Source organism: Podarcis bocagei (genome assembly GCF_964188305.1).
Source record: "Podarcis bocagei genome assembly, chromosome: 9".
NCBI lineage: Eukaryota > Metazoa > Chordata > Lepidosauria > Squamata > Lacertidae > Podarcis > Podarcis bocagei.
Window position 1 is genome coordinate 6,541,166 of NC_138134.1, and position 12,111 is coordinate 6,553,276.

The 12,111-nt window shown below is 50.2% G+C and overlaps 1 protein-coding gene across 4 annotated transcripts in view; it reads left to right on the forward strand.

Annotated features, from left to right (window-relative positions):
• Positions 1-12,111, forward strand: part of CSK (C-terminal Src kinase) — a 71,785-nt gene that overhangs the window by 41,894 nt on the left and 17,780 nt on the right. For all 4 annotated transcript variants that reach the window (XM_081207816.1, XM_081207817.1, XM_081207814.1 and 1 more), the window contains exons 2-5: positions 5,067-5,144; positions 7,011-7,124; positions 8,916-9,028; positions 11,697-11,916. In XM_081207816.1, coding sequence (XP_081063942.1) covers positions 5,130-5,144; positions 7,011-7,124; positions 8,916-9,028; positions 11,697-11,916 — 462 coding nt within the window. In that variant the 5' untranslated portion in view covers positions 5,067-5,129. The remainder of the gene's footprint in view (positions 1-5,066; positions 5,145-7,010; positions 7,125-8,915; positions 9,029-11,696; positions 11,917-12,111) is intronic.

Here is a 12,111-nt window from a genome sequence, read left to right on the forward strand (position 1 = left end):
AGAATATTTAAGAGGGAATATTCCCCCCCCCCAAAAAAAAAGGATAAAGCAGCCCAGTGAGTTTTCTCAGTTGGCATGGAATGGTGCCAGATGGTTTTTTGGGGTAGTGAAGGGCAGGAAAGAATGGAAGAGGGGGGATATTCAGGGAAAGGGCGTGGTCTGCTTGAATCCCGAACAGGAGCACCCCACACGACAACATTTTGTTGCAGGTACCACTTGTTGTATGTATAGATCTTAAGTGAGGATTTCCTGCTGAGCACATGCAACCTGGACATCAGCAATAGACGGAACAGTGAGTGGAGTTTGTGGCTTTTGGTAACCGCTAACCCTGATGGTTATGTTCCACCTCCACTGTCAGAGGCAGTACAGTGCTACCTCGGGTTAAGAACTTAATTCGTTTCGGAGGTCCGTTCTTAACCTGAAACTGTTCTTAACCCGAAGCACCACTTTAGCTAATGGGGCCTCCTGCTGCTGCCGTGCTGCCGGAGCACAATTTCTGTTCTCATCCTGAAGCAAAGTTCTTAACCCAAGGTACTATTTCTGGGTTAGCGGAGTCTGTAACCTGAAGCGTATGTAACCTGAAGTGTCTATAACCCGAGGTACCACTGTAAATGCTTCTGAATACGAGCTGCTGGGTATCACAAAGGGACAGAGTGCTGTTGCCCCCAGGCCCTGCATGCGGCCTTCCAATAGATGCTTCTAGTTGGCCACTGTGATAACAGGATGCTGGACTGGACTGGATGGGTCCGGATCCAGCAGTTGCTTTACATTAGCATGCCACTGGTCATTTCCATAGAAACCAGCATAAAAATAAGGTTAGTGACAGTTTAGGCTTCTTCCTGCTGGCAGGCGGTGTGACTTGATGGTCCATGAGGTCCCTCTTAGTCCTCTGCCAGCCTGCATTGGTGCCTACTTGTGAAGCCCAGTCTGGCAGGTGGCAAACAGAAAGGCATCCTGGTCCACACAATGGTTGCCCCGGAGTCCTAGCTGCTGATGTAGTTCAGCTGCTGAGAAGCTCCCTCTGGACGTCTTGCGGTCTGCCTTGTCCTACCGAGGGCTGCTGCTCCTTCCTTGCAGGCATCTTTGCCAGCCTGCCTCTGGGCACCGTCTTCAGCCCTTGGGCAAGTGTGCTGCCACACAGCTGTCAAAGCAGATGCATTGGAGCACTGGCTGCTATGAATAACAGCTGCTGGTCTTGAGGGGGGCTTCCCTTGGAGAGTGGAACAGCGAGATCCTAAATATAGCAGGCGCTGCAACAAACAGGTATGTGGCCCGGGGGGGGGGGGAGATTTCTCACATGCAGCTGTAGAGCAGGAGAGGGAAAGCAAGCTGACTTCTAGATTTGGCAGGACAAAAGAGGGGGTGGCCAGGGTTGAGCACCATAACTTTATCAAACCACTAAGGACCTACAAGGCTTGGAGCATGTTTTCCAGGACTCACAGCCAAGATGAGATGACTCTTGCAGTCCCTTCCAACTCTACAGCTCTGCGATTCGGTGACTTGTCACCTTTTGGGGGGAGGCAAATGAAAGGGGCTTCCATTTTAGTTGATTAAAAATCTAACTGGTTAACTGAGTAAGCACCTCAGGCTTAGGCAAAACGCAGTGCAGGAAAGATACAGGGCTCAGAGTAAAACAAGAAAGTGCTTGTGAGCGTCTTGGGCATCTTATTCGGACTGTTTTGGATTCCAGGTCCCATCAGCTGCAGCCAGCATGGCCAATGATCATTATTTGCAATTGCACCTTAAAGCAAAGGGTTTGCCCCTGAAAATGGTTACCTGTGAGGAATGTGCGAAGGACTTGTAGGAGCTCCTGCCGCAGGTGCGCAATAAGGGTGCTGAGCAACTGGGGAAATACTTTGCAATGGGAGGCCACCAGGCTCTGAATTTTACTAATAAATATGATGAGCACATTTTTATTTTGACAAATGTTATGGACTTCATATTTGAGCCGTCTCCTTCAAGGTATCAGGAAGTTTTCAATCCTTGATGTACAGTTGTGCTTTTATACTATGTTGGAAGCAGCTTAGAGTGACTGGGGCATAAACAGCCCTTTGTTGCCATCAGACAGGGTATGTTTTCCTGTGTTTTTAATAGCATGCTGCGGTCGTGGTGCTTTACAAGCATGGAGCACATCCTCGCGAAGGAAAGTGGACGACACACCTTTTAGAAAAGAATAGAGCTATTCCAAAGCTTTCACTTGAAACTCTTTTGCTGATTTCAGCTGGAAGGTGGAAATTACTTCAATTTTGTGTGGGAGGCAAACAAATTAAAACTTCGAAGAAAGGAAGGCTGTTGAGTAAAGGGTTTATGGGTTGTTTTTTGTTTAAAGCACTTTATTTTAACCCAAATGTCACTGACTCCAACTCCTACCAGCCCCAGCTAGCAAGGCTAGTGGATGCGGAGAAGCTCTTTTGCAGCAACTCTGCGGGGGTTTCAGCTCTCCCCCCCCCCCGCTTTAGACAACTGAAGGGGCCAAATGCTCAGAGAGTGAATGTGATGATGGAGCAATGCATAAATTTTTTAAAAGCCCATCAGCTTGCATCATTTCAAGTGCTGTGAGCAACTTGGATAACAAAATTACATAAAGCTGGGCAGCTGCAGCTTCCAGAATATTTAGGGATTCTGTGACTTTGGGTTAGGATACAGAATGGGAGAGCAATTCAATTTATTTCACACTTCTAGGTGACATTTCTGCTAGAAGACTGTGCTGGGCACTTGTGGTTTTTTCTGAACTTTCACTTGAATGCATTCGTAGGCTGGATTTCAAGTTCAGGGACATTTCTGAAGGTTCTTTGGCAAGAAGAAAAGGAAAGGTGGCTCTCAAGGGATGTGGACCATTTGTGCAAACCCAGCCTCACACTTCAAAGCAGAGGTGGGCACCCTGTAGCCCTCCAGGGGCAGGTGAATTCCAATTTCCCATCCTCCCTGGCCACTGGCTGTGCTGGCTGAGGTTGAGAGGAGTTGGAGCTCAGCCGCCTTTGAAGGTCCAGAGCAGGGGTCTGCAACCTTTAAGACAAAAAGAGCCACTTGGACCCGTTTCCGAAGAAAAAAAAACTGGGAGCCACAAAACTCGTCATTATAAAAATAACTTTTTTATTATTTCTTTGTTTGACCCCTCAGAATTACTCCTCCTCATAGAAATAAACGTTAAATTAACAAGTTACCTTTTTGTGTGTGTGTGTTCTTCACTCCCCTTCAAAACAGTGACCAGCGTACATGCCCCCTTTCAATGCAGTGACCAGCGTACATGCCCCTTACAATGTAGCGGGCGGGTGGGCGGGTGGGAAGGTGACGTCGGGACAGTGCGTGACTAACACACGCACTGCCCCCATGCGACGTCACAGCCAGTACAGCGCCCGCCACAGTGGGGAGTGTCGGGGCGCACAATGCGCCTCCTCCGCTCGCTAGTATCCGCCCCGGAGCCGCGGCAAAGGTGTAAAAGAGCCACATGCGGCTCCGGAGCCGCGGGTTGCAGACCCCTGGTCCAGAGCTTATTGCCTCACTTGCTTTTGGAGCAAAAGACGGGTTTGTGGGTCCTCGCCCCTTTTTGCAGACTGATAATTCGCACCTCCTTAGAGATCCACCCCCCAACAGTGCTCTCCCCTCGCTCACTATTCTTGACAAGCTTTCCCCTCACAATCGGTGCTGTTCTAATGGATCCTTGGCATTTTCTGAAGATGGTCATCTGCCAAACCTCTCTGGGCGCTGTAGAACTAACCGTATGTCAAGGGGCACCAGTCACTGAGACAAGGAGGGAGACACCATGAAAGATTTGGAGTTTTGTCTTTCTCTCTTAAGTAGCTGGCAGGTCTTGGGTCTACCCTGTGGGAGGCTGCTCTGTGGGGTGTGAGGAATGGCTGAAGAAAAGAGCCAAAATGGGGCAGCTGCTTGCACTGATCTGTCCCCATGAGCCTCTCCTGGGGTTCAAGGGGCAGGTAAAACCTTTCCCACTGCAGAAAGCCTGTAGCTTCATCTTACTTGGGTGCAGGGCTGGCTATTCAGCTGGGAAAAGAGCTTTGTATTTATATGTGTTCTGTAGCAATGAGAGCTATTTAGTTTTAAAGTTGTTTTTAATTGTTTTTAATGGTGTAACCTGCCCCGGGTAAAGCGCAGGTAATAAATGATATGATGTGATGTGATATTGCTAGTTTCAGTGTTACAGAGCTTCATTGCTCGTGTAACATCAATTGTTTTCAGTGATTGATAAATATTCAAGGGGAGAGTGAGGTCTCTGACTCCTTGCCACGAAGGCGACGCAGTACCTCCACTGCAACGCTCCTGAATTCCAGTTGCTGGAAAGCTGAAGGTGGGAGACCTGCTCTTTTACTTGGATCCAGACTCCTTACCTTTGGGGTAGCTGGCCGGCCGCTGTGAGTCTAAAGGGACCACTGGCCGGATCCAGGCGGCTCTTCTTAGTTCTTGTGAGGGGTGTGGCTTGATTTTGCTTGAGGAGGGATTTGAAGTCCGGATGTCTGACACACACGCAGACTGTCAGGAGACCTCTGTATCACAACCACAAATGATAAGATGCCAAACCCAATTTCAAGTGCTGGTAATGGCTTCTTAAAGCCCTAGACTTTTTGGAACCAGGTTATTTGAAGGACTTTAAACCCACCTGAACCTGCCCTGGGCTTTAAGAATGGCTGTCGAGATCCATCACACTGGCAGGCACAGGAGACAGGGCCCTTTTGATGGTGGCTCCATACCTGTGGAATTTGCTTACCTAGGGAGGTACATAGGAATTTTACTTTACTGGCTTTAAAATGAACCCTGAAAACTTGTTTTGTGTTGAGCGCTGCTTTTTTATGTGTGATGTTCTGCATTGTTTCAAACCACTGCTGTTTTGATGTCACAATGTTTTTAGTATTATGTGGAGAGAGAAAGATGATATGAATGAGAGAATGATGCTGGAGGGGGAAAGAGCTGTCCTGGTTTCCCAGCTTCCATGGGTCTCTCTCCTCTCATTCTCCTTTGTGAGAGAAGGTGGTGTTGCATGTCTGTGCGCATGAATGCTCTCTGCTCACAGGAAGTGGAGCGTGACTTCAGGTTTCTTCTTTCTTGCCCAGGTCTCATGGTACCAAGTGACGTGTCCTTCTTGTGAAATCCAGTCCCCAGAACCCCCTGAGAAAATGTCAGGAATGCAGGTAAGGCGGGAAAAGGCTCTCCATATAGAATCATAGTCTCGTCGATTTTAGGAGAAGTTGTTCTGTTATTACAACTGTTGCTGTTCGAAGTCTCCCAGAACAAGTTACAATGAGTTATAGCGAATGCTAGTTCTACTCAGAGCAGGCCCATTGACATGAATGAACTGGAGGTAGCCACATTCATTAATTTCAATGAGTCTGCTCTGAGTAGCAGTAGCTTTGGCTGTGTGTTTAAAAATGACACCGAGGAGGAGATGGGCGCATGAGGTCTGGGGCCCCCACCCCAAAGCAGCATCTCTGGTTAAGGGGTCAGGTCACAAGGGATGGGGAGATGTTCTCTGCTTGAGACTCTGGGCAGCTGCTGCCGGTCAAAGTCAACAGCACTGGACCAGTTGCACCAATGCTCTGACGAAACAAGGCAGCTTCCTGGTACTTAAGAGTCCTCCCCCCCATCTTTTACATGGGGACTGTATTGGGACAAGTGAATAGTGGGGGACCAGGGCAAGATTTCAAAGTACAAAAGTGGGTGGGCTTGTGATCCATTCCTGGAATAATTACTGGGGTGTCACAGTACACCAGCGAGCGATCTCCCCTTCCCACCCAGAAAGCTCATTTTAAAAAAAGTTTTCAAGCCCTGTGGATCCGTGTGGTTTCCTTGATCTCAAATAACAATTTCTCAGTAGAGCTTCCCAGGCGCTCAGCAGGGCAAATGCTGTGAGATTTGCTAGCACCCCTCTAAGTAAGGAATCAAACCATTGGGTGCATTTGTAATAAGCACGATTTTGGGGAGCACCCAGACGCTGGTCTGCTCCTCTAGAGAACCGGGGCGGGGTGTGCGCACCTCTTGGTTTCAGTGCTGTGCAAAGGGGGGAGCACTTGCGCTCTTCCTCCCCACCCCCTTCTCTGGCTGAGAGGTTCTGAATTTTGCACAACATCCTGAATCTACAGAAGTCTTCAGATTTTGCAGATGCATCGTTTTTGAGAGCAGGGCGTGTGGCTTCTTGAACGTGGCGTGTGCAAGAGCCCAAAGGTGTACCTTCCCTGCCCTCTCTGCCATCCCTAACGTGAATCTGGGCTGCAACATTTAATTAGCTGGGTAGGTGGGAAGGGGTGCCTTCCATAGGCTGGAATGTTGCTGCTTTGGGTGGATGAGGTGGGGTCGTTGCCAAAGTTCAAGGACACATTTCAGTTGGCCCAAAGCCCAGCAGTCGGAGGTGCAGGGAATTGTAGTCTGACAGTATCTAGGGGGCCCCTGGATCTCCAATCTGGTATTTTTTCCCCTTAAAAAAAAAAAAGCAAGCATGTTTGTCATTCAAAACTATCCTTTCAATCCTTTTGCAGCTATGTTTCAGAAAAAAAGACAATCAAAACTCATTTGATTTTAATAGACTCGGATTTCTTTTACCAGGCGATAGCTGTGCTCTGAAGTCCTCCTCTTCTCCTAATTCCCTGGTCTCTTAGGTTTCCCCCCCTCAGTCCTCCAAAAGAGAATTAGATGACCAGCGTCTGTCTGTCAATCAGATTTGTTTCTTGGAAACAATTGTACATAATCACAAAGGCCAAATTCACACCATGCCTTTAAACCACCATGATATCACATTAAACAGTCAAAAGCATTCAAATAATTATGGGACCTGTAGTTTGGCAAGGTTGCCTCTTCCCTTTCTCAGAGCTACAATTCCCAGAAATCTCTGTGAAGATGGATCGATAGTTAGACTTCTCTGGGATGCTTTAGTTGATATTCCTGCATTGCAGGGGGTTGGACTAGATGGCCTCTGGCGTCCCTCCTTCCAGCTCTACGATTCTGTGGTTCTGTGAAGTGCCAAGACCCTGTTGAGTCAGCCGTGTCCCTCTTCTCTCCCACAGGCCGTCTGGTCATCTGGTACGGAATGTATTGCTAAGTACAACTTCCATGGCACGGCGGATCAGGACCTCCCGTTCAGCAAAGGGGATGTCCTCACCATTATCTCTGTCACCAAGGTAACCCACCCGTCTCGGGTACCAGGGAGAAATCAGAAGTTGGGGGAGTGGGGGGGGGCTCATTTTTCTCGCCCATCAGCAAAGCTGGCTAGTTCCTTTATTGGAGGCAGTAGACCTCTGAAAATGGGTTGCTGGGAATCACAAGCGGGGAGAGTTGCTGTTGCTCTAGGGCAGGAGTTGGCAAGGTTTACCTCGCCTGGGCCAGTTCACTCCAGCAGAGATCCCTCCGTGGGCTGGGTTGCGCTTGCCCATGAGAGCCTGCGATTTCCAGCATTGGTGTCTGCGCAGACGCAATTTCCGGCATCATGTGATTTCCGACGCTGCGGAAGTGAGTCCCTGCGCCGCGCCAGTTTAGCACAGCGCACGGGGACTTGCTGAGTGGGTGGCTCGTGGTCCGGTAAACAACGCCTGTGGGCCGCTTGTGGCCCATGGGCCTTAGGTTGCCTACCCCTGCTCTCGGGTCCAGCTTTGGGCTCCCCCTTGGGGCTTGGCCACCGTGGCAACAGAATTCTGGACTGGATGGGCCCCTTCTAAGGATGGGGCAGAGGAGAGCCCAAATGGAAAGTCTTTGACCGAATTTGGCTACCCACTAGCAATAAAACTTAGGCTTGGGCGATGCATCAATACATCCACCCAGGATTGGAGCATGATGGAGCAGTATATCGCAGGTGAAACTGCTGCTGCTCCTGACTCACTGTGCTCTGGTCCTCAAACCGAGGGAGGAATGAGCCACAAGGCGCCAAGGCCAATATAGCTTGTTCCTCCCTCTGCTTTTCAACCTTGCAATGTATCGCTATATCACGGTGTTTGGCTGGTGATACATCACGTTGTTGAAAAACTGATATCGCCCCTCCCTATTTATGGGCACTAGAAATTGCTTCCAGTGTCGGAGGCAATGTGTCGCTGAATGCCAGTGGCCGGGGAATCACAGGTGGAGAGCGTTGCTGCCCTCATATCTTGCTTGTGGGCTTCTCATACGTGTCTGGTTGGACCCTGTCACAACCAGATCCTGGACGAGATGCAGGTATTTGTTTGGCTCCAAGAGAGCTCTTCACATTATGCTAATGTGCTACTATCCGCAAGATCCAGGCATTTCCTTCTGCGGCTGTGATCTTCCTTCCCTCCCTAGCGACCTGAAAAGGGACAGGGAAAGCAATATGATTTAATTGATGTGAGCGTTATTTAAAGTTCTCCAAGAGTAAGCCACTTGGTCAAGTCCCTGGGAGAGGATTTGCAGACTCAGCCACTGTATTTGTGAGAAGAGGCTAAACATTGGCAGAGTGTCGAGCTGCCTGGGGGCTGTGAATTTCGAGAGGACACAGAGCGGGACATGAACCCCATCAGGGGCAGAAGCCGAGACTGTAAATCATCCGTTATAGCCCATGATGGAGGAAAGAGATTCTGTATGTTTACATACTGTGCAATTTCCACAAGTGCAGCACAAAAACAGCACTGATTTCTGGTCATAGATTTTTATATGGTTTTAATTGTATTATGTATAAGTCGCTGTCTTCTTTCAAATGAACAACAGCATATAGATATATTCAGTGCCTTTTTCTGGAGGTGCTCAAGGATACACAGTACCGGCACCTTTATTTCCAGAAAAAAAGCGCTGGATGTATTCATTGCATGCATCCATCTGAGGAGACGATGGAGGAGTCCACCTTTGGGGGTGTTGGAAAGTCGCTAGGATTGCTGTGATTGCTGCTTTTCAGGGGGTTGGTCTAGATGACCTTTGGTGGTCTCTCCCAACTCCACGATTCTACGCTCACAATTGCTTTCCCTTGCCAGGATCCCAACTGGTACAAAGCGAAGAACAAAGTGGGCCGCGAGGGGATCATCCCGGCCAACTACGTGCAGAAGCGGGAAGGGGTGAAAGCCGGAACCAAGCTCAGCCTGATGCCGTGAGTCCGGGCAGACGGGAGACGCCTGCTGAGCCGAGCTTTGTGCACAGCTCTGGGAGGAGGGCATGGGCAGGCGGCTGGATCAGCCTTTCCCAACCCGGTGCCCTCCAGGTGTTGTGGACTCCCAGCTCCCATCAGTCCCATCAGCGTCATGGGAGTTGTAATCTAGCAACATCTTGAGAGCACCAGGATATTTGGGGAGGGGCTCTAGATTGGGGCATCTGGCCTCAATTGGGACTCCAATTCCCACCAGATCCAGCCAGTGTGGCCAGTGGACAGGCATCACGGGAGCTGCAGTCCAGGAGGGCGCCCGGTTGGAAAGGCCTGGCCTAGATGAACACAAGGGCCTTTGGAGAAAGGTGTGCCAGCCAGCACCCATTCAGTACATGCAGATTCCTCTCCCTTCCCTATTCTCCTCTCAGCTGCTTTGCAAGTTAGGCTGTGCCAAGAAGAAGCCCACCCAGAGGGCAGCATGACTTGAGTGGGCGTCTGAATGCAGATATACTAGTATAGTTCTCTGTCTCAGTCTGTGACACCGCGCCGACCCTTAGCTCCCCTCAGTAAGCACCCCCACACTTCCGGCCTCTTTCGCCCATGCTCCCCATAGCTCAGGTTCAATCCTCAGCAGCCTCCTCAGGTGGGGCTGGAGGAGAATGCTGCCTGAAACTCTGCAGAGTCGCTGCCAGTCAGTGCAGGAGATCCTGCGCTAGATGGACTAGTGGTCTGTGCTTGCAGGAGAAGTGCCATGGCCTGGGGGGTGCAGCCCTTAGGGTTGAGTTGTGCAGGCCATGGACACCCTCGAGGTCGTCTACACATCAGTGCATTCCGCAATAAGGGAAAGGCTGCCGTTTTCCAGGATCTCAATTAGCAGAACAGCGTATTCTTCAGAGGCCTGAGACCGGATCCTGCCTGTGGGCTCCCCTTGGGCCATCTGTGTGGCCGCTGTGAGAACAAGATGCTGGACTAGGTGGGCCTTTGGCCTGATCCAGCAAGGCTCTTCTTATGGAGGCCTCTTGTGATAGCAGAGCCTCCATGTCCAGGGACAGTCTATCCCTGAATACCAGATAAGGTGGAACAACATTTGGAGAATGCTTTCGCACTCGGGTCCTGCTTCTGGGTGGCTTCTGTGAGAACAGGATGCTGGGCTAGGTGAGCTAATGGCCTGATCCAGTAGGTGCTTTGCATGTTCTTACGACGCGCAAGACCTGATCTGTGACAAGCGACAGGAAGACTCCCAGGGGTGCTGGCACACAACAGACCTGCTTCTTTCTCTGTGAAGGCTCTCTGCGCATGTGCAGAATCAACAGGCCAATAAATAGAACTATACAGTGGTGCCCCGCAAGACGAATGCCTCGCAAGACGGAAAACTCGCTAGACGAAAGAGTTTTCCGTTTTGGAGGTGCTTCGCAAAACGAATTTCCTATGGGCTTGCTTCGCAAGACGACAATGTCTTACAAGTTCCTGCTGGTTTTTTTCCCTCCCCCCCTTTTTCTAAGCCGCTAAGCCGCTGATCAGCTGATCCGATCAGCAGATAAGCCGCTAATAGCGCTAATCCGCTAATCCGTCAATGGGCTTGCTTCGCAAGACGAAAAAACTGCTCGACGAAGAGAATCACAGAACTTATTCTTTTCGTCTTGCGAGGCACCACTGTACAGATACAGATGTAGTTACAGATATGAGAATGTATTAGCTTGGGGATCAATTCCTAGTTGTTGGAGGCTGTATGATGCAACCTTCCTTCCTTCAGTGTGGGCATTACAGACCTGAAGGCATTGATTGCATCTTCCTAATGGTGCTAGCACAGTGGTGGGAACTTTGAGCCCTGAGGGCCAGTGGTTACAGTGTAGTACTAGGACGTGGGAGAGACCAGGGTTCGAATCCCCCTGCTCAGCCATGAAGCTCACCTGGGCAAGCTTGGCCCAGTCGCTGCCTCTCAGCCTAACCTACCTCACAGGGTGGTTGTGGGGATTCCAGCAGGGAGAAGAGCCATGCGCACCGCTTGGAGAAGCAGGGATATAAATGCAATAAAGAAATAGTAAATATAAACAAACAAATAAACCTGGGCTGGGTGTACAGGTAAATCAACCGGCTTTAAATCTCTAGGCTGTCCCATGGAAGTGTTAGAAAAATGGCTGGCCATGTTTCCTGTGTTGTCCGGTGGGGGGAGGGGTTTGAGTGGCCTTTGGGTCCCTTCCAGACCTACAGTTTATGGTCCTGTGGTTACGAGGTCCAGCTCTGAGGGCCTTCTGGCGGTTCCCTCACTGCGAGAAGCAAAGCTGCAGGGAACCAGGCAGAGGGCCTTCTCAGTAGTGGCACCCGCCCTGTGTAACGCCCTCCCACCAGATGTGCAAGAGATAAACAACTACCTAACATTTAGAAGACATCTGAAGGCAGCCCTGTTTAGGGAAGCTTTTAATGTGTGACATTTTAATGTATTTTTAATCTTTGTTGGAAGCTCCCCAGAGTGGCTGGAGAAACCCAGCCAGATGGGCGGGGTACAAATAATAAATTATTATTATTATTATTATTATTATTATTATTATTATTATTATTATTATTATTATTATTATTACTATTACTATGTGGGCTTCGTGGAGACTGCCGTGGTCACGCTTTCTTTCTTCCCTCTCTCTCCATCTCTCCTTCCCTCCTCCTTTCCCACCCCCAGCTGGTTCCATGGGAAGATCACACGGGAGCAGGCAGAGAGGCTCCTCTACCCTCCGGAGACGGGCCTCTTCCTGGTCCGCGAGAGCACCAACTACCCCGGGGACTACACACTCTGCGTCAGCTGCGAGGGGAAGGTGGAGCACTACCGGATCATCTACTCCTCCAGCAAGCTCAGCATCGACGAGGAAGTCTACTTTGAGAACCTCATGCAGCTGGTGGAGGTGAGGCTTCAGCAAGGGGGGCAGCAGTAGCAGGGCCAAGTCGGGCAGAGCTGCAGAATCGCTTTCCCGGTGCCGGCGTCCCTTTGGGACGGGGCAGCAGCGAGGTTCAGGCAGCAAACGCACCGGTGGAGCCAGTTCTGACCTGCCGCCTGCGTGCTTCCGCCCTGCCTCAGAGCGGCCTCGTAGTCCAAAGGT